Source organism: Xiphophorus couchianus, chromosome 9 (genome assembly GCF_001444195.1).
Source record: "Xiphophorus couchianus chromosome 9, X_couchianus-1.0, whole genome shotgun sequence".
Classification (NCBI taxonomy): Eukaryota; Metazoa; Chordata; class Actinopteri; order Cyprinodontiformes; family Poeciliidae; genus Xiphophorus; species Xiphophorus couchianus.
Genome location: NC_040236.1, coordinates 22287396 through 22308230, shown reverse-complemented (window position 1 = coordinate 22308230; position 20835 = coordinate 22287396). Strand labels below are relative to the sequence as shown.

At 42.0% G+C, this 20835-nt stretch overlaps 1 protein-coding gene across 4 annotated transcripts in view; it reads right to left on the bottom strand.

The window, feature by feature from the left end:
* herc2 (HECT and RLD domain containing E3 ubiquitin protein ligase 2) overlaps positions 1-20835 on the bottom strand; it is a 66197-nt gene that overhangs the window by 24112 nt on the left and 21250 nt on the right. For 2 of the 4 annotated variants that reach the window (XM_028026986.1, XM_028026983.1), the window contains 42 exons: positions 20591-20748; positions 20356-20469; positions 20022-20273; positions 19140-19333; positions 18005-18205; positions 17694-17922; positions 17238-17362; positions 16900-17078; positions 16644-16828; positions 15948-16103; positions 15675-15860; positions 15376-15552; positions 14909-15012; positions 14638-14788; positions 13743-13957; positions 13514-13646; positions 13210-13337; positions 12431-12626; positions 12202-12335; positions 11579-11755; positions 11346-11482; positions 10412-10563; positions 9771-9962; positions 9503-9690; positions 8600-8792; positions 8338-8520; positions 8064-8248; positions 6458-6605; positions 6100-6296; positions 5774-6004; positions 5556-5694; positions 4623-4769; positions 4151-4293; positions 3779-4046; positions 3559-3692; positions 2755-2853; positions 2503-2671; positions 2274-2399; positions 2095-2203; positions 1670-1809; positions 1385-1575; positions 413-518 (listed from right to left, as the gene is read on the bottom strand). In XM_028026986.1, the coding sequence (XP_027882787.1) occupies positions 413-518; positions 1385-1575; positions 1670-1809; positions 2095-2203; positions 2274-2399; positions 2503-2671; positions 2755-2853; positions 3559-3692; positions 3779-4046; positions 4151-4293; positions 4623-4769; positions 5556-5694; positions 5774-6004; positions 6100-6296; positions 6458-6605; positions 8064-8248; positions 8338-8520; positions 8600-8792; positions 9503-9690; positions 9771-9962; positions 10412-10563; positions 11346-11482; positions 11579-11755; positions 12202-12335; positions 12431-12626; positions 13210-13337; positions 13514-13646; positions 13743-13957; positions 14638-14788; positions 14909-15012; positions 15376-15552; positions 15675-15860; positions 15948-16103; positions 16644-16828; positions 16900-17078; positions 17238-17362; positions 17694-17922; positions 18005-18205; positions 19140-19333; positions 20022-20273; positions 20356-20469; positions 20591-20748 (6971 nt within the window). The remainder of the gene's footprint in view (positions 1-412; positions 519-1384; positions 1576-1669; positions 1810-2094; positions 2204-2273; positions 2400-2502; positions 2672-2754; positions 2854-3558; positions 3693-3778; positions 4047-4150; positions 4294-4622; positions 4770-5555; positions 5695-5773; positions 6005-6099; positions 6297-6457; positions 6606-8063; positions 8249-8337; positions 8521-8599; positions 8793-9502; positions 9691-9770; positions 9963-10411; positions 10564-11345; positions 11483-11578; positions 11756-12201; positions 12336-12430; positions 12627-13209; positions 13338-13513; positions 13647-13742; positions 13958-14637; positions 14789-14908; positions 15013-15375; positions 15553-15674; positions 15861-15947; positions 16104-16643; positions 16829-16899; positions 17079-17237; positions 17363-17693; positions 17923-18004; positions 18206-19139; positions 19334-20021; positions 20274-20355; positions 20470-20590; positions 20749-20835) is intronic. The other 2 variants (XM_028026985.1, XM_028026984.1) reach the window with 2 other exon arrangements.

Below are 20835 nucleotides of genomic sequence, written 5' to 3'. Positions count from 1 at the left end.
ATTTATGTTTTTATTAGCTGTTATACTCCGAATTACACTGAATGAACAAATTCCAGTTGTGTTGTTTTTACAGATTTGACTAAGCTTGTGAAGATATTAGTGTTCTTTACAGGTGCAGAGTTATCAAATTTGTCATTTTTGTCCATGTTTTTAAAAAAAGACACGTTTTCAGTCGATTCAGCTCCATTTTTCTGTATGGGATTGGTATCGGCCGATACTAAACCTCAGATATCTGTATCGGTGTCAACATATTTTTTATTCTTTGTTTAATTCCAACAATGTATTTCAAAGGCAGTTGGGAGACGCCTCAAAACAACGAAGTTAACACCTTTGTTAAGAGAAATCAAACAGGAAACAGTTCCAAGCAAAACAGGTAAGTATTTATTTGTATTTAATATTCATCTGAAGTCACCTGAAACCACCACCAGTGAGGGCATGTAGCTGCTGTCTGCTGGGTCTACGATCATCTTCAGCCTGTGGACCAGAACGTCTGGGAAAAGCTCGAGACGAATCCAGTGCTGCAAACCACCCCCACCAAAACAAAAAACAAACAGACCAAAAAAAACACAGGAAATCCTGTTAGTACATGTTCTAAGCTGCAGATGTCCCAGATGGAGTCATATTTAAATCTTCGGTGTCAGTATACCCAATTAAAATTAACCCCTGGCATCAGTAATTGGTGCGATGTTTGATTTTATCAGAAAAACTGTTTTAAATGTGATGTTATCAGCTCAACACAGCTATCTACATAACGTTATTGGTGTAGTAAAGACATGTGCAGAAAGCAGCTGAAACCCCTTGTCTTTAAACTGTATGATGTTCAAAGTTCTAAGTTCATGAAGCAGGAAAAAACATAAAACATTCTGTAGTTTTTCTGCCTGAAAAAGGTTAACTGAAAATGCACTAGGTTGAACTAACAACAAGTTATATCAAAACAGAGAATTAAAATGCTAGCATTAGCTTAGCACCTGCACAAGCAGCAAACCTCAACTAATATTGATCATATGAGGCAATATTAATTACATTTGTATGTTATTTTAAGGAAAGATAAGATAATCAATTTAGTACCAACAGTGGGAAATTTAACCTGTGACAGCAGAAAGTGGACAGAACAAACTAAAGGTAAACAAAATTTTACAAAACTAAATACAGTATAGAAAAAAAATCAACATACAAGCTAAATTATAAATATAATATTAGCCTTCAAAGCTGCAGAGTGTCTATGTATATGATTGGCATTGATTTTCATGTTGTATATAACAGAAAAATCGGTCATATGCAGGAGTACTCTTAAATGATTCCAATATTTTTCAGGAAAAAAAAAAATCCAGATCGGGACAAAGTTTAAACTGAAAAGCTGTACTAATGTCGAGCCACAGCTTACCTTTCCCTGTGAGCCGGAGGACTGCCAGCACTGATCGCTGCAGTCAATGAGGCGGGACGCCTGGTTGACGGAGGACGATACGCTGAGACTCTTAACGGCGCGGGACCAGTCATCGATCAGCATCCCGCGCTGGCTGTTGTGGTGCTTCTTGAGCTGCTTGCCCGAACGACCACAAAAGGCTGGGGACTGGCCTGGAGGTGGTGAGGGGGGAGGAAGAAAGTTAACGACTCAAAGACCGAACAACGTGCAGGACGGATGCTACGTCGGCGGGGAAGCGCGACTGACCGGGCTCGTTGATCCGGCCAAAGGAATGTCTGGTGTTGTGTTTGCGCGTCTTGAAGCAGCTTTCGCAGAAATCAAAGTCATCACAGTTTTTGCACTTGAACCTCGGGCCGTTAATGGGAAACATCTGACAGCCGTCACACCTGTGGGTAGCAAGACGTTTTGACGTAGTAATAAGGTCGAGAGATGCAGTAAGAGGAAAAAGCATGAAACTGTTTAACATTTTCCCAAATCACAATAAAAATTTCCATGTATTTTACGAGGATTTTATGTGACAGACCAACAAAAATGGTTCATGATGGTGAAAGAAAATACAAATGATACATGGTTTTCTAATTTTTTTAAAGATCTGAAAAGTGTGCCGAATTTGTATTCAGCCCCTGAAGAAATCACAGTGCTACTACCGGATTTTCTGGACTATAAGTTACCTCACTCCAGGGTGAACACTGGGTACCAGCTCCATCTCAGACAGCAGACCAGTCCAGTGGGACTGCTGTGGAAAGTCTACAATCACATCCTTCCCATTGGCGCTGAAAGCTGTGAACAGAGTTTAGTTTGAAACAATGCCAGACAGAGATCACCCACCTTAAAACCAAATCAGACCTACCCTTCACTACCCCGACACTCCTGTGTGTTACGGAGCCCCATTTGTACTTTGGCGTCGTAACTGTGGGCTTCACCCTAACTTTGTCGCCAATTTTTATGTGAGAGGGTGAACTTTGAGGTGGGAAACCTGAAAATACAAGCGAAGGTTTTTAAGTATAACAACGCTGTACGTTGTTACACTTGTACTAAAAAAACATTTTCAAGTTTCCTTTAAGTAAGCAAACGCATACCAATCAGCTCAATGTGGATGTAGCGAACCCAGTACGTTCCTCCTTTTTGTTGCCAGTCGCACTGCACGTTCAAGTCATGAAGTCCATCTCGGTCCAGCTTGATCACCTTCCCAACGTCTCCTTCGTACACTTCCTCATACGTTCTGCAGCACTTCACCATCATCCCCACCTGCGGGGAAGCCAAAAATAACCCCGTCATTACATTGGTTCATCCGTTGATGCAGTTTAAACTCTGCTCAGGCAGATCATCACCTGGATGTTCTCTCTCACGTAGACGGCATAATCATCGTTGGTTTGGAAATCTGACCTCTTCTTAAAAGTCTGGCTTTCAGTCACCACAGCCCCCGCAGGCTAATGTAGCAGAGAGGAGCAATCCATCAGTGCTTCCTGTCATGAATAGCACTGAAAACTGCAGTATGTAACTTTTACCAAAAAATAAGTTTGCTTTTTTTTTTTACATATTTGTTAAAACTGTCACCATGTCATGACAATTTTAGACTGGTAAAAAAAAAAGGGGGTGGGGGGGAAAGGGAGCTTCTGCACTTGTTCCCAGTGCCGCTATTGCCATCTGACATAATCCACTGGTCCCAATCAAAAACAACCAATCTGAGATAGCAGGAGGGTCTTAGCGCTGTCAATCAATCTTGTGTATGTGCTGCTAACTGCTAAAAGTGGAGAGACAACTTGACATTCCAGAAAACTGTTTATCTGCCGTCACCAGAGCATGCACAGGCTTCTTTGTGGAGAGCTAGCTGTAGTATAACAGAAAGCAAGGGGAGGATATGAAAGGTGCAAACACAAATATGATTAACCTTCCTCCTGGCTCTGACTGGCTGTTTCTGACCGACTGTCGATTTTCTGCAGATGGCAATAGTAGCATTGGGAAGAAGAGGAGGAGTTCCATCTTTTCACAGATTATCTGTCTCATACTATACAGTCACGGCATGGTGATATTTTAACAAATATGTAAGAAGAATATTTTTTATAAGTTACGTACCCCAGCTTTAATAGACAAAAAGAATGTGTAAATTGAAGGAAAAAAAAAAGGAAACGTACAACGGAGAAGGTCGGCTCTGCCTCCTCCAGCTCCTCTTCGTCTGAGTATTCATCGGACACGGTGTCGGCATCAGAGAGCTCGGTGAAGTGGACGTCGGGATGGTCGAGCAGCCAGCTCACCAGCGCCTCCACGCCTGATGTATGAGATCAGTTACGATCAAGATGCACTTTTAAAAGCTTTTATGTATTTAATGAAACGATATGCAGCATGACACTATACCTGGGACACCAGAGGTACCGCCTGTGGTACCAGACAGAGACTTCAAGGCAAACTCTATGTTTTTCCTTGGGAAGCCCATTTCCATCAGCTGGAGGACGATGGGTAAGGGAGGCACAGGGGAGGTCTTCTGCTTCTTCTGCTTGGGGGGTCTGACATGCTGTATGGTGACGGGTGTGGTGGCCTCACTGGAGCTGCTCTCCTCAAACAGCGGAGAGGATGGGTGGGCCGACTCCACGGCCAGGTACTGACACACAGCCAGAGCTGCTGCCTACACACACACACACACACACACGTACAAGCAGAGATCAAACTGAATGCAGCACACCAAACTTACTGCTGACCAGCTGATTGTAGTAAAGTCTACTCATGTACCTCCATCTCCTGCCGGTCAAAAATGGCTTTGATAGGCGAGGGCTGAGTGGCAGCAGCCAGGAGCTGCTGCAGCAAGATCAGAGGGGGCAGCGGGCCCTCAGGAGACAAGTCTCCGACATCGGGGGACGTTGCCACCGGATCGTCTGCACAAAAGTAGGTTTGAAAATTCAGCAAAATCTCAGTGTTATGTCACATTTCTGCTCAGCGGCAGGCTACATGTACCTGTATTTATTCTCACAAAAACTCTTTAGAAGTAGGCAGTTTGTAGAAAAAGGAATGAAGTGCTTCACTTTGACATTAAAAAAATAATTCGTAGGAAGAAAATACATTTTCTGTTAAGTAAACGTGTTTTCCTTTCAATAACAATGATCGTTTCAAACGAAAAGAAAACACTAAATCTTCCCCGCCCCCCAAAAAAGCTTAAAATTAGGACCGGGCAATAAATCAATAACAATATATATCAATACGTTACCATTGGGGCTGGGTCCCATGTCAACGACTGCTGGCTGGGAGAGGATCTGTCGGAGTTTGTCCTGATGGGACAGCAGAGCTCGGCCTGCTTTTAAAATGTAAAGTCTCAGCTGCTGGCAGCGCAGGAGGTGGATGTCCACCTGGTCAGCTGCAAACATAATTATATATAATCAATACATCAATCAAACTTCACTATTACAAAACAATAAAAAAAAATGCCTGTAGAATATCTGCTTACTTAGTATAATGATAGATCAGTTTGACAGTAACTGCGTTTCGATTACAAATGTGTGTAAATCTTTGTCTATATTCTGCTAATGTCTTTAAAAACAAGGTAGCAGTTGCAGTGTTTCCATTACTTAAATTAAAATCACAGGTGGATATGCCATTTCATGCAATAAGTCATTAAAAACGACAGATGAAAACACTTAGATGAAATACATTCATAATTCAGTCATGGCGCTAGCTTTCATCATCTGTCAGCCAATCAGAGGAGACGTCAGCGTGTTATTCAGCCATTGGAGCGACAAGCCCCGCCTACTTGGGAGCGGCTACATATGCAGCATTAAGCAATTTTGGAACGCCGCATATGTAGCCGCTGTGTCATTCTATTCAAGTCCATGGAATGACACAACTTTTTATGAAATGTGTGATGTGAAATTGCTTTGTTTTCTTTATTTCATTTTCTTTTTTTAAGGTTTTATTGGCCCTAGTGGCCTTTATTTGATAGTGAATTGACAGGAAAGTGGGTAATGAGAGAATGGGGAAGACATGCGGCGTAGGTTGCCCGGCTGGGAATCAAACCTGTGACAACCGGGACGAGGACTAAGGCCTCCATGTGGTTTGTGCTTAACCCCTGCGCCACATCAGCACCCCTATTTTGTCTAATTCTACAGTTAAGGGAAACGCAGCTACAAAGATTTGCCTCCTGTACCTGTAAGTCCTCGGCTGAGGGACTTCTTTATGTGCTGCTTCTCCAGTTTGCTGCCAGCCAGGCTGACCAGCTGAGCCCAAACGGCCAACATGGGCTCATTCAGAGGCAGGTTCTGCACACTGAAGGCCATGCCAGGCAGCTGAGGAAAACGGCCAGCAGATAAAATTAATCTGTTTGTTTGTTCTGCGAACAGAGAAGCAATTAAAAGTCTTTCATACCGGTTTGAGATGGCTGAGCAAGCAAACCCTGCAGGTTCTCATATCATGGAACTGGACCGTGATGCGTCCTTTTGGGGTGATGCGCATCACCGTTCCCTCTCCGTACTCCTCGTGGACGACTTGCCCACCCAGCCTGAGGCGCCCATCGATCCCGCCAATCACAGCCAGCACCGCCATCAGGCTGCAGACCAGTGGACTGTCTGAGTCGGGAAAGTACTCTTCCAGGAAACACTGGGATGAAAGTAGCGAGAAGGAAAAGTTCCATGAAACCCTTTTTTTTCCTGACTGGATTAATCAGCTGAATCTATGAAAGCAGCAACTCTTACAGCTTCAGACTGACAGCCGGCCATAATATCACCGATGGAGCCCAGCTGGGTGTTGATGTAATCATTTATGAGGCTGTTCCACTGGCCGAGGGAATGCAGCGTGCGCAGCACAGCCACGATCTCCTCCGCCAGAGTGCTGCTGTGAGTGGCTGTCAGAGAAGCCTGTGGGCGGGACTTCCTCCTTCTCATGGAACCTTCTGTGGAGACATTAAAGAATTTTAAAATATATGCAACTATATATATATATATATATATATATATATATATATATATATATATATACATATATATAGTATATGTACATATATATACATACTAAGAATTGGAACAAAATGTTTCAACATAAAACTCATCTGACCTCTGAGAAGTGGCAGGTCTGAGGAGCAGGTGCTTAGAAGACTTCCTAAGAAACTGAACAGTTTCTCCACCAGGAACTTCATGTCCTGTGAGCGTTCGGTCTTGTCCCATGAAGGCAGAACTGCTTGGAGGAGTCTCAGTGCCAGGATCTGTTTACAACAGAGAGAAAACTCAGAGTTTGTTATATAGATTACGTTTTTAGAGTGCCTTTAGATGTACTTGAGGAGACTGACCATGTTTTCCCTTTCTCCAAAACAAAAATGTCCATTAAATTTCTTTGTCACATTGTCTCCTAAGTTTAGTTCAGAGTAGAAATGTAACAAGACATTGGGTTGCAACCAGAACAGAATTTCCAGCTTGATTGGCCCTGACCAGTAACTGACTGGTTGTGGGAAACTCTGTTTTCTAAAACGCATCAAGATTTGCAGGTTGTGAAAGAGCGAGAGAGAGCAAGACTTTAGGAGACACTAGGAAGGGAAAATGTATTAAAGCAATGTGTCTCCATTTTATCCTTTCAAATCTCCATCTGTTATGAAACTTCTTAGATTTAGAAATTAGTTTGAAAATTTTAAGAGTTGTGGTGAACATATACATTCGGTAAGGTTCCGGTGTCAAACTCAAGGCTCACGGGCCATTTCCGCCCCGCCATAACCATTTATGTGGCCCTCTGGACTCTTCAGTGTCACATAAATTGAACATTAAGATAATTGTGTACTTAAATATTATTTTCTCAGTCAATTCATCTGTATGAACTCAAATTACATCAATGCAAAATAAATAGTTAAAATTTAAGAAGTACTCATCTATTGCAGAAAAAACTATAATATTTTAACAATTTGTTTAAAAAAGTTAATGGGTACTTTTATTAATATATTTTGCCACAAAATGAGTTTGAAATCCTTGCTGGTTTCACCAGCTCAAATTTAAGACTTTAAGACCTTTTTAAGACCAGTATGAATGGAATTTAAGACCTGAACCTCCACAGAAATTTATGAACTTTGTCCAGGTAACTGGCAATAAATTTGCACTTATCTGTGGTAGAATAAAAAAATATAAAAAGCTAGCTAGCTAGCAAGGGTATGTTAGCAGTTAGTGGTAGCCTCAACCATCTCGAGTCACATGGTGACTGAATTTAAAGATTTTTCAAGGATGTGGACACACTAAGAAAGACTGTTGTTCATGTCCAGTCATGTTAATCGCTAAAGTTATTATCAATTAACATTTTAGCATCCATATGCTAAAATGTGTGTTTGGTTTTTTTTACAATTTGGTTTTAAATTAATAAAACTCCATTTCACAGCCACTGTTCCATAAAAAACAGCTTAAAAGAGGGGCAGGGTCACAAATTTCTTTCTCTAAACTTTTGGTCCTGGAGTTAGTTATGACTTCATTCATACATATACAATTTTACTCCAAAGCACAGAAGAAAAAAAACAAACAAGTCACGTTTACAATAAAACAAATTTTAAAAGCAGGTGTTTGTTTTATCCTACACTCACACTCTATGCTAAAAATAATTTGGAAAACCTTTATGGATTGTAGCTTCTGCTTTCCAAGCTGACGCCAATGGCTAAATTTAATCCAGCGTCCACATCCGGCTAACCAACCTGTCTCTGCAGAGTGATGGCGTTGAAGGACTGGTGGCCCTCTACGATTCGGATGAGAAGGCCAATCCAGGCGGAGGTGCTCAGGGTGCTGCACATCTGAGGCATGAGGGCGATGCTGCGGATGAAGCCCAGAGTGCACCAGCTCCGGTGCTGCTCCCGAGACACCAGCCTGTGGGAGTGACAACCTGACACCAAAAATCAATTCTTGTTAAAATGATCTCCAATTAAAAAAAAAAAAAAATTAAATCACAATCATCATGAGGAGTTTATTTACTCGACTTGTCGTTAACTCCACTTTCCACCAGCATCCTCAGTAGTCCGCACAGAGTTCGAATGGCGTCCGTCTGCAGGACCTCGGCGTACATCCCAGCGGACAGAGAGAGCGTCTTCAGCAGGTTGACAGTGCTGGTCAACATCATGGCTGTTGGGTGGCTGCTCTTCTCTATCAGCTCGCCTTCTTTGAAACAAGGAGGAAGCCGTGTTACAGCTCCTACTCTGACGTACCGCTGCAGCTGCGGTCAGACGCGCACACCGACCTGTGTCGTCCTCTGTGTCCGAGTCCTCGGCGGTGGGCTGGGCGGCCGGCGGCGGCTCTGCGAGCTTCAGGTCGTACTTGCCCTCTTTGCCCATCCGGTAAGAGTTGGTGCTGCTGGTGTCCCACTGGACCCGGATCCAGCCGTCCTCGCCCAGTTCTCCGATGACCCGGCCCAGACCGGGAGCGGGCCCATCCTGGAATGACCGTGAAGACTTAAATCGTTTAAACTAAACACAATAACAAGAGGGCCAGGGCCTTAACGTGCTAATTTCAATTAATTAATCACAGATTTTAATGCAATTAATCGGGTTTTTTTTTTTTACATACAAAGTACAAAAATACCTTTGTGTCGCATTTCTGCCACGCCCGTAATTCTGGCGAACAAGTGACATCCGTGAACAGCGACGGACAACGCAGTCACTGTTCTTGGCCCACTGGGTGTTCATTTTTATTTTAAAAAAACGATCTGATGGGACGCTGAAATAAGACTATTGTGTTCAAGTTGTGTTAAGAGGAGTTAGCTTATTAGTGAAGCTATTCAAGCTAAAATAGCATCTCATTGCTAAACATGTTGCAGCAGCACAGACGTCCCCACAGCTTATGTCAGCGTCTAGTTAGAAATATATAACTTTTTTTTCTTAAAGTAGTTCCGTGAATGATCATGAAAAACTTGAAAGCCAACTAGATACAAAAGCATTTTGCAACAACTTGATGATTGATTAACTTAAATAACAGATTAAAAGCAATAAATATTTTTGTTATTGATCTCACATGTCTATTAATTCAAGAATTCAGGAGCAAAAAGGGATCTGAACATGTTGCTTATTTTGTCAACTAAAATACAATTAATTAATTACAGAGCCAGAAATTAACCACAATTAAAAAATAAAAAACATCTATTTACCTGATCGCCCCATTTCCAGTCCACTCCCCTCATTACTCTGGTGCCGATCTTCATCATGGCGGCGAGTTCTGGGCCGGAAGCGGGCAGGGGAGCGGGGGCCGCCTCCTTTCTGGTCTCTTCCAGGACCGTGGCAGAGCCTCCGTGAGCGCACAAACTGAGGTCCTCCTCGCTGCTGTCTGTGCTGGGTCCTACAAACATGGCAGAGTAAAACAGAAACTCGGATTGGTTCATAAATCCACCTGTTTCGGGTCACCTGGCAAAAACTCACCGATAAGCTTGAGGATGCTCTGAGTGAGGGCCAGAAGGCCAGAGTTCAGCAAGAGGCTGAGGCTGTTGGAGCCGTGCTTCAGAGACAGCATGTGGATCATGGCCAGGAGGAAGCGGGCCTGTGGAATGGTGCCGAGGCTTGGTCCGGCCGGGTTCTCGTTGGTGATGGTCTGCAGAGGGACTGGCTGCACACCTACATCAGACAGCAAATCATTGGATAATGAAGTTCGGTATGTAAAAATCATCAGATTCTCGTAATAAAGTCAATGATGCCACGGCACAAGAAAAATCGAGCGATTCAACTTGCTTAAACAGTGCTTTTTTTTTTTCTTCTAAGTGTAGATTTGGAAAGGTGTTTAAATGAGGAAAAATGATCAAAATACCTTGTAAATGTTTCTACGGTGGGACCATAATAATAGGGATTTTGATTGCAAACAATCACAAAAAACTGACGCAAAATCCCAGAGGGGCCGATTGATAAAAGCTCTTTTAAAGACAAACATCTCAACTGTTTTGGGTCTTGAACTTCTTTTTATGTTGAATTGATCGATTATAAAAATAATTGTTGGCTGCTGCCGTACTCGTGAGCATATGAAGCTGAAAGTGATGATCCGCTCATCAGACGTTTTTCCCAGCACTCACCCAGCTCTTTGAAGCGGGCACTGGCCTCCAGCAGGATGTTGCGGACATTTTGGATCGCCCAGGAATACAACTTCCCGAACGTCACCTCCAAAAGCATCCGGTTGAAGGGAGGGATCAGATCGACGTGTTTAAGGCAGTCTGACAACGGCTCCCTGAAAAGGTCCAATCCATCAGTTGATCATTTCATTCACCCCATTTAAAAAATGTAATCAGTTCTCACATTCTCTTATGAACACTTGTACATGAGTGAAAGGGGAGCAGAGAGAAGAAAAAAATCTTGGGTATATCTGGCCATCTCACAATTATTACCAAAACCTTCATTGGCATAGACATTAGATTAACAATATAAGTTGTAAATGACATTTTTTCACACTCAGAAATGTTTAAGACTTCATTTTTTCTTTATAAAGCATTAAAAATTGATTTATACTCAAGCGGTTTTTTAGATCTCCTCATCCAAACTCTGCCATAATTTTTCTGCATGCGTTAAAATGCACATTTGTTTTAAAGCAGTACGCACGTACAACAAATTACTTTTGAAATTGTACATCCTGTTATTTCTGTCACTTGAGCTTAAGACGAAGAACTTTTGTATATAAATTTGCAATAATGTCTTCAAAGTATTAAACATAACTAAAAGAACTTTTAAAGTTTCTTGGTTTGAATATATTTGATGGAATTAAATTATTAAAATGTTCTCCAGCATTGACTTTATATAAAATTCTCGTAGCTTAAAGGCTTGGTGTTGGTTCTTCTATAAGTCAGATAAGTTTTTTTACTTTATTTAGAAGTGAAATAGTTCCACGTTTTCTGTTTTATGTATTTTATGAGATTTCCAGTAAAGTTTATGATGAAAAAACAACCTCTAAAACGAATATGCAACATTACTTTATATATATATATATTTTTATGCATAGTATATCCAGTTAGCTACCCGATGCTGGTCCCTTCGGGTATGACCCGTTGCCACCCACAGAGCATGGCGTACTGCACGGACGGCAGCAGGAAGCTCTTGGAGGCCAACTTCAGCATGGTGTCGATTCCCTCCAGCCTGACCTCGGCCCGCTCCAGCTGCGATGAAACGGAGGCAAAAAAGAATCGCACTTTTCTAAATTAAGGGTTTCGGATTATCGAGGAGCACTGAACAAATCCCACTTTCAATCTCACCTGCTTAAGGAGACACTTCCTCATTTTTTCCACATCCAGTGGCTCTTCCTTCAGCGCAAACTCCACGATGGTGCCCATCAGGCTGGACTGAGAGAAGATTCCCTGGACGCTGTGTTTCAGCCAGCGGTACCGCTGGGCGTTTGCCACCGTGTTTAGCAGCGGCTGCCACTTGTCCTGCTTCGGATTCGTTATTCGGATTAGGTGCAAAGTCGGAAAAAAATGCACTGGCAAATTTAATGACCACAAACATCATGGCTAGCTGTCGATATTCAGCTAATTTTGCAATTGCAGTGTTTCCATTAAATAAGAAATGGAATTAAAATGACAAGTTAAGAAGTTTGTTCATGCCATCAATCATTAAAAATCGTCTTTTCGGATAGTAGTAATGCCTGGTTGTTGATCTCATGACTTGTGTGATGCGAAAAGGGTGTTTTGCGAAATACACTAATTTCGAAACAGCCGAAAAATAACACCTCGTTTTAGTGCTAAAACTTTTTAATTGAGAATGTGAGTTTTTTTTAAATTGCAGTGTTTCCATTAAGCAAATTTACTTTTGTGATTCCAATTTGTTCAATTTTAACATCAATGGAAACGCAGCTACTTACTGAGCCATAGAAATCTACCTTTGACGTCTTTCCGGTGGGTGACTTCCTGTCTGCAGGAGTGGGGCTAATGTGGACGTTATGGGCTTCTTCGTTGGTCCCCTCGTTCTCCAGCTTTGGCTCTTCTTCATCAGCAGACTCTGACTTCTTAGGCACTAAAAGGAGGGAAAGCTAAATCTTTTAGCACACAAGTACCAAAATAAAAACAAAACTAAAAAAGGACTTTCCAGAATAGTTCAAGTAGCCCCACCTCTTTTTTTCCTTCGGTCCCTGATGAGCTTCTGAGCGATCCTCCTCCATCGAGGCTGAGAGCTCAGCAGCTTCAGCTTGGACACGATGGACAGGTCGTTGCTCACCGCCGGCCGCAACTCGTTGAACAGGAATCTCAGGCGCTCGATGACCGGGGCGCACACTTCCTTATAGGAGCGGCCCTGTTCTTGATGAGTCTGGAGTGTGACCGCGCAAAGGCGAAATTTTACACACTTATTCTCAACTTAATCTGCCCTAATAAACCCTTCATATCCCCTGACTTTTTCTTTATTTTTTTGCACTACAAGGACAAATTTCAATGAATCTTTGATTTTATGAGGTAAACAGTTTCAGGTCAGTTAAATTAGAGTTTCAGAAAGAGCAGGAGATTTTAAAACTCAATTTCAAGGTGTTAAATTACAAAGTACAATTTATTTCAAGTCATACTTGGCATATAGAATTTTTTTTTAACAACTGAAGTTAACATACATAGTTACTTGGTTGTGCTATAAAATGGCGGAAAACACATAATACTGACTGTTTAGCATTACTTCCAGCCAGAAGAAACATGTTGGTAAAGTTAAAAAAATCTATTTTAAAACACAAATCTCACCGAAGTACTTTGTTTTGGTTCATCCCATAAAATACTAATTAAATGCATACAACTAAATGAGAAATGAACACTTTTTCCAGGCATTTTAAACATTAGAAATAACTCAAAGTGGCCATTTCAACATACTATTATTACTTGATTGCAGACTTCAGAGGTTTAGCTCCTACCTTAATTAGTGAACATTTTGCCTGGTAGACCATGCGACAGACATCGATCATTGATTTAGGGAGGGACCTCTGCTTCCCCTGGTCCACCCCCAAGGCACACAGGCTGACAAGTGAGAGAGCAACATGACCTGTGACAGACGAGGGTTCACAATCAATTTACGCAGAAACAAAAGCCTTTACAAATCTTTATTTACCCATGCAAGCTTCCTAGTATAAAGTATAACAACAAACTGTTAAATTTTGTGGCAGAAAAATAAAAGAGAGCTGGTAATTTGTCAGAAGAAAACCAGCGTTGCTAGGTTACCGAGGTCCTGATGTTTGAGCAAGCAGCAGAGCAGCAGGCGGCCGACTTCCTCCACTGGATGTTCCGGTGGGAAGGTGATGGGCGTAATAAGGTGGTACTGCTTACAGCAACGCTCTATTTGGCACAAAAAGTCCTAGAATAGAAAAAAAATTATATTTACATTAAAACACTATTATTCGGATTCATGTCTTCCCAATAGGCTAGTAAATAATTAATTTAACTGGTCTACCTTCACAGTGTGGTCCTGAGTGTTGTTGTCAGCGACAGCCTGGAGGAAGGGCTGCGCGTGGTCGCTGAGGGTGATCCTGCGGGAGTAGAGCTTGGCCTTATCTGAAGTGGTGGAGCCCAGCGAGCTGCAGTGGTCCTCGTCCTTCTCCTCGTTGTAGTTGTAGTGGATCTGACTGGTCTGAAGGCCGCCAGAGAATATGGACGACTGGAGCCATTCTGTGCACAAGGACGATAAAAACAAGCAAAAAAAAAAAGTTTTCAATTCACAGCAGAGTTAATGTTTATAAATAATTGTCACTGGCATTCATTTTTATTGATTGATTCATATACTCTAGCTAGCTAGTTAGCCTTTTTGTGCGTCACAGAACAAGACGCAATGAAGATGTCTCTATGTGACTCAAACTTTGAGAGAAAAAAAGGAAAGAGACAAAAATTAAGACTTGTGATTATCACTTTTAAGGCCAACATTCTTTTTATAAAGACATTTTAAGATCTTAATTTTAGATACGTGAATTTAGGACATTTTAGGGATTTGCAGACATCCTGATAATGTTGTTTTTCTGCATGCACAATATTTAAGTTTAAGAACAAGTTGTGAGTCAAATTTTGATTTTCAACACTGCAGGATAGTGAAACAATTTTTCCAAACTGTTTAAAAACAAACTTTTTTGGATTAAATAAAGCAGGCTAATATAAGACTCAACATGAATGGAAAAAAAATAATCAGCACTAAATTAAAAGTTTTTTATTGATTTTTTTTTGTCTCTAATAATTATTCATTCATTTCAACACCAGGACGAGTGAATGATTAGTCTTTTTGGATCTCTGGATAGATTTTAAAACAAATTTTAAAAAAATTTTTAAAAAAATCATTTTTAAAAAGTCCTTCAACCTACTGGCACATTCAAGCTCCATAGGGGACAACGGCGTGCTTTTGGCCAAATACGAGGCGTGAAGACCCAACAGCAGCCCCAAATTCCTCTCCGTGTCAATGAGTGGTGAAGACAGACTGCTCAGGTCCGGAGTCGTCACGGTCTCCTGGTTAGGCTGGAAATAATTTAAAATATCCTGTTTCAAAACTATAGAAATCAGCAATTTCCTGCATATTTAAAAGAAGAAGACAAAAAAAAAAAAGTCTAGTCATTTTCTAGGTGGAACGGTGAGTACCTCCATGTACTGGCCGACACAGAAAGCCTGCATAGATTCTCTGGTGTCCTCAAACTGTAAGGCAGCTTCCAAGGCAACCACTGGGTCTTCTCCAGCAAACTGAGCTGGAAAGAAAAAGACATTCTGTTTTAGCAACAACAAAAAGAAGGAAAAAAATTAAGAAAACTAGAGTACTACTTTCTAGATGCAAGATAAAGCTATACAAATTTTAGGTGATGTGTTTCCAAAGCATTAAGTAACTTTCCTAAAATAGTTGACTGTGTGCTGATTTAAATATCTCTAATGCAGACCAGGACTCAGTTTGAGCTTCGTCTAATCTCAAGTGAGTTTCTGAATCAGGGAGAGAAGAAAATCTGACTAAGACGATGCTAGTAGGAATTATTTACACTTTCCAAAATAAAGCTAAAACATAAAGTTAAAAAACAAAACAAAAAAAATACATATTTTAAAACATTCAATTTATTTACCTAAGATGCTGTTTCCTGTCAGAGACTGAGACTGAGCCTGGAAGTCTTTAATGTCATAAACCTTCCCGTCGATGACCGTCCAGAAGCCACCATCTTTGTTGTGGTTCTCCAGGTCAGCCTTACGGATCAGTGAAACCTCTTCGTTGTTCTTAGAACTTTGTCCAGTGAAGAAGGATCCTGTCAAAACAGAAGAAAGGTTAGTACCTTCAAACTTTTAAAGCTACTAAACAACAAAACCCAACATTTACAATGACACCTAGCAACTTTCTTAATAAAATTTGAGAAGCAACGTATCGTACCCATAATTCCCGGCCAGGCCAAATCCTCATTATCATCCCTCTCATGGCCTGGAGCCAGGTGGTTGAAACGGTCCAGGTGCTCCAGGAGTCCGGCCAGCAGAGGGATGGCGCCGGTCTCCTGCATCAGACCGGCGTCGATGGTGAGGAGGAGGATAATGGACACCACCAGCTCAGGCAGAAGCACTCCTGACAAACGGAACAACAGACAGAAACATTTTTAAATAACTTGACAAGATCCTGGCAGCCTTATCAACACAGAGCGGAGGACTCTACCAGTTAGGTCTCCTTCAATAACCCGAGAAACTTCGGCAAAATGTCGCCGACCCGTAGACGCGATGCTTGTTGCGACAGGGAGGATGTCTCCGATGTGAGTGCACAGCAGGGCGATGTACTTCTTTAGTAAGGAGCCGACACCCAGCAGCTCGGGATCTGCAACAGAGAAAGGAAACGCGGCTGAACCCAACAGGAAGAGAATAGTTTTGGACTAGGGCTTAAAAATAACATCTCATATCTAATTTAAATCATTTTTTTTGTCTTTTCTGAAAAAAAAAAGAATTTTGAAAAAGACAGAAAATATTTTCAAAAAGCAGTTTTTATTTCAATCATTCCTTCTGGGAGTTGCACGTTGATTGAGTGTCAAGGCTAGGTTATGAGAATTTTTGTTTAATCATGAGAGAAAAAAGAAAGAAAAGACAATTTTACTGGAAGAAAATGTCAGCTTTCCCCTACTATTCCATCAGAAAGTTGACTTGAATTGAAAGACCAAACAAATAGAAACAGCAGAAGGCTGCCTTAGGCGTGCTGACATCACTGAACTATGGAAACCCAAGCAAAAAAAAAAAGTAAAGAATAAAAAAAAAAATTTAAATCCAGAAATCCCAAAATTTTTTTCATAAAAAGAAAAATTGACTGGTAGATCAACTCGATTTATCGGCCGGCCCTACTCTGTCCTCGAACCGATTGACCTACTGTATCCGTTGCCGTTCTCTGAGTCGGTGATTCCCAGGTACAGCTTGCTGACGAGCAGCCGCTGGAAGCGCAGCAGCAGATCCAGAGACGCGGATCGCTCCTTGCTGACGTGCTCCGCTTCTAAGTAGTTGGAGATGCGCCGGGCGACGTCTTTCAGTCGCGCGATGGTCTGCGAGGCGATGTTCCTGTCGAATTCAAACATGGGAACGTGTCGGAAGAGAGCAGAAGGATTGGAAACTGTGAAAACGGCAGGTACCTCAAAAGCTGCTGCACGAGTTGCACGAGGGGCAGACTTTGTTTTCCCGTCGACTCGTAGATGCCCGTGTTGATGAGGTCCTTGTCCAGCACGGTACGGCAGCGGTGCATGGTGGAGGCGTTCGCTTCCTGCTCGTCGATCTCCTTCTCTTTCTGAGCCTCCTTCTTGGCCTCGATGTCCTGTCATCATAACAACCAGAAATCAGTTTTCTCTTAGCGTTGACGTCGTTTCTTTCTGAAATTGACGGCGGGTTTCTCCACAGGACGAATCAAAGCAAAGATTAACCACATGCTGAGGTAGCACAGCACTGGATTTATCATTTGCTTTAACGCTCTGACCTGTATCTCGGCTGTGATGGCGGCACTCAGAGCAGATTCCAGCCCTCCGTCGGCCATCAGGCTGCTCACCAACAGGTCGATCATGAAGCGCCGTCCAGCACTTACACTCATCTCATTACCAGATGCTGGGGGGGAGGGTGGGTAGAAATTACTCAAAATTATGAACATTTAAACACTGGAACTGGAAGACATTTTAAATATCCAAAATAAACAAACAAAAACAACAGAAACAACTAATAAAATGGATTATACAAGCTGTAAAAAACATTATATTTTAAACAAAGAGATAGTTGAAACCAAAGCACCAGACTCAAAACTTTTATCATTCAGTATTTAGAAAAAAAGAGAGAGAGAAAAGAGAAAAAACAATGGATCAAGCACATGAAAATAATCGACCTTCTTTTAATTTGTGGTGCGATTAATCGTTTTATTGTTTATTGTGACAGGCCTACTCACCAGCATTAGGCAGCAGCGAGGACAGCGCCCGGGCCCGCTCCTCGGCGGTGGGCAGCAACACCGACCAGCCGCTCTGCAGCACGGCCTGGGCAGCGGCTTGCACCGTGTTGAGCACGCCGGCGTTGCTGGCCAGCATCACCACCGTTTGCTTGAGGTTGTTGAGGAGAACGCTGCCCAGCCCCAGGCCCAGCTCCTCCGGGTCCACCTGGTTGCTGATGGCTGCGTGGAGCTGGGAGGAAAAAATAAATATATTTTTAGGAGGATTCAGACTAAAGCAGCGACTTCCACGGGTTCAACCTGAGGATGCCCACCTGGAGCCTGAGCAGGTTCAGCGTGGCCACCACCATGCACTCCTTCTCCTGAGGAGGCGGCCAGTCCGAGCCGCCGTCCATGCCCTCGCTGACCTGGCGCAGGAGCAGGTCCAACTGCTCGAAGGTCATGGAGCAGACATCCACCACGAAGGGCACTCGCTGCCCGACGGACCACTCCGAGCAGGAGGACCAGGCGAAGCTCTAAAGGCAACAAGCAAACCAAGGAATTCGTCACGTCACAATCGCTGCAAATCAGGGTTTGTTCAGTTTCTGCAGTACAATTCAAGGACTTTTCAAGATGTTTTATGGTAAGTTTTTTAACTTTTCCAGCACCAAAATTTGATCAAAACAATAAATGAACTAAAAAAAATCTAATAAAAATTATTTTAAAAAGATCATTATTCATTATTACATGATATTTTTTGCTGTTAATCATTTTTTTGTGACAATATCAACATTTTACAGAAAGGAAAAGAAACTAAAATTTAGGAAAATTGTATGTTTTGAAATGTCTCTGTCACACACCTTATACACCTGACTAGTCTGAGAACAAAATACTAATTAAAAAAAAAAAATCCCCCAATTTCAATAAAGCAGTTTAACCTACAGAATATAAGACAACCCTTATTTCAATTATGCAAATCAATAAGTCATTGAGCCGTTAGGAGTAACAAATATCAAAACAATCCCATATTAATTGTTGAGGTAAGTTACCTTCCTGCTCAAAATGAATGCCTAACAACAACATACAAAGAAAGTTACCAAAAATAAATAAATAAATAGTCAAGTTTTCTGGCTTTTATAAAATAAAAATAATTTCGGTGATACTAAATGACCTAAAACAACGGACGTGTACTCTGATTTAACCACAGACAATAAAGGGAAAAAAGGTGGACATGTCTTTTTATTAGGTGTATGAGAATATCTGTATTTTTTATGTTTCTTTTTTTCAAATGTAAGCTTTTAAATCAAATGTTAGACTTCACTTCATAACAAAACTGCAGGGTTTACACAGAAATCAAGTACTTTACAAATCTTGAAAACACCTATTTGAAATTTTATCATCTTCAAGGATGTCCAATCACGAACGCTGAAATGTTCTGCAATCTGAAGAGCATTAAAGTGTAAGTCTTACTTGTCCTGGGCCACAGGAAATCCCCACAATGTGCTTGGAGTTGAGTCCCGGGAGAGCTTTGGGCTGCTTCTTGTTGGAGAAGAGAGTATCAAAGTGTTGGAGTTTATCGTTGCTGCCCCAGCTGTGCACTTCTCCGTCATCTGTCAGAGCCAGACAGTGTGTAGACCCTACAGCAATATCCACCACTTTCTTTCCTGAATGTAAACAGAAAAAACAAAGGGTAATGCCGGTCAAATTTAAGTCTTTTTAAGACCTGTTTAGTGCGGTCTTAGAATAAAATTTAAAACCTAAAAACTATAAGTATGGGGGGAAATTGCTGCAAAACTCTGAACCTGGTTTTGTGACCATGTCAGAGGCAAAAGCTAGCTAGCAGGGGTATACTAGGAGCTAGTCACTGGTAGCCTCAAGTGGCTCGAGTCACAGATTGGATTGAAGATGTTAGCGTGCGACTCAAACTTTGACGATAGAAAAATAACTACAATAAGTCCTGCCATGCCAATGTTTAAGACCTGTGATTAATGTACTTAAGGGCAACCAACATTTCTTTAAATGAATTTAAGGCAATTTAAGGCCTTAGTTTTAAACATGCTAATTTAAGACTTTTTGCACAGAATCCAATGACGATTTTCGTGTGCAACTTAAAACTTACATTATGGGGGGGGGGGGGACTATATTAAAAAATTCTGTCATGACAAAATTTAAGACTTGCAATTAACATATTTAACTTACATTATTTTTTTAATGAATTTAAAACATTTCAAGGCCTTAGTTTTAGACAAATAAATGTAAGACTTTTTAAGGATGCGCAGACACCCTTTATGCATTAACAATTCTTTTCCTAAACCTTCCAAACTCTCTTTTGTTTCCCCATCAGCGACTCACCCTGAAGACTGTCCAGCAGCTTCGGATAGCGGACGTGTTCGTCCGTGCCATGACCCAGACGCTGGTTGTCTCCCTTCCCCCAGGTGTACACCTGTCCGTCCTTGTTGAGGGCTACAGAAAACTGACTGCCGCAGCACACCTTCACTATATCCAGATCCTGCAGCTTCTCCACCAGCTTGGGCGTCTTGCAGCCATCGCTGCCTCCGCGACCCAGTTTACCGTAGTCGCCGTCGCCCCAGGACCACACCTGGCCTGGAGAAAGCAAAGAGGGCAGACATAAATATAGAAGCAAAAATGGTTGAAGCCACAGCAGACAAAACTATTTTGTTCCAACCGTTTTCAGTCACAGCGAGCGTTTGTGCGTCCCCGCTCCCACACGCCACGTCCATGACCTTATGTCCTTTCAGAGCGGTCACTAGCATGGGGGTCGTCTGGTCCTCACTAGAGCCTAAAAACAAACAGGAGAGAAGGCACTACAGAATATAAACAGGTAGAAAATGCGTTCCAATACATCCATCACTAAATGTTGAGAAGGATAAATGTGAGTGACTGCATCTGTGTGACCTCACCGTGACCCAGCCGACCGTAGTTCCCTCTCCCCCAGGTGTAGAGCTCGCCGTCAGCTGTGATGGCAGCGCTGTACGTGCTCCCGCAGGCGATGTGCACCACGTGCTTTCCAGCCTGTTTCCCATTAAAGGCGGCGATCATTGTGGGCTCCTCTAGGTAACTAAAGCAAAGAGTCGTTTGAAATGAGGCAAGGTTAATTGGATTTCAGCTCAGCACAGACTGTAACACCTTTCCTAAAAGGCCTTCA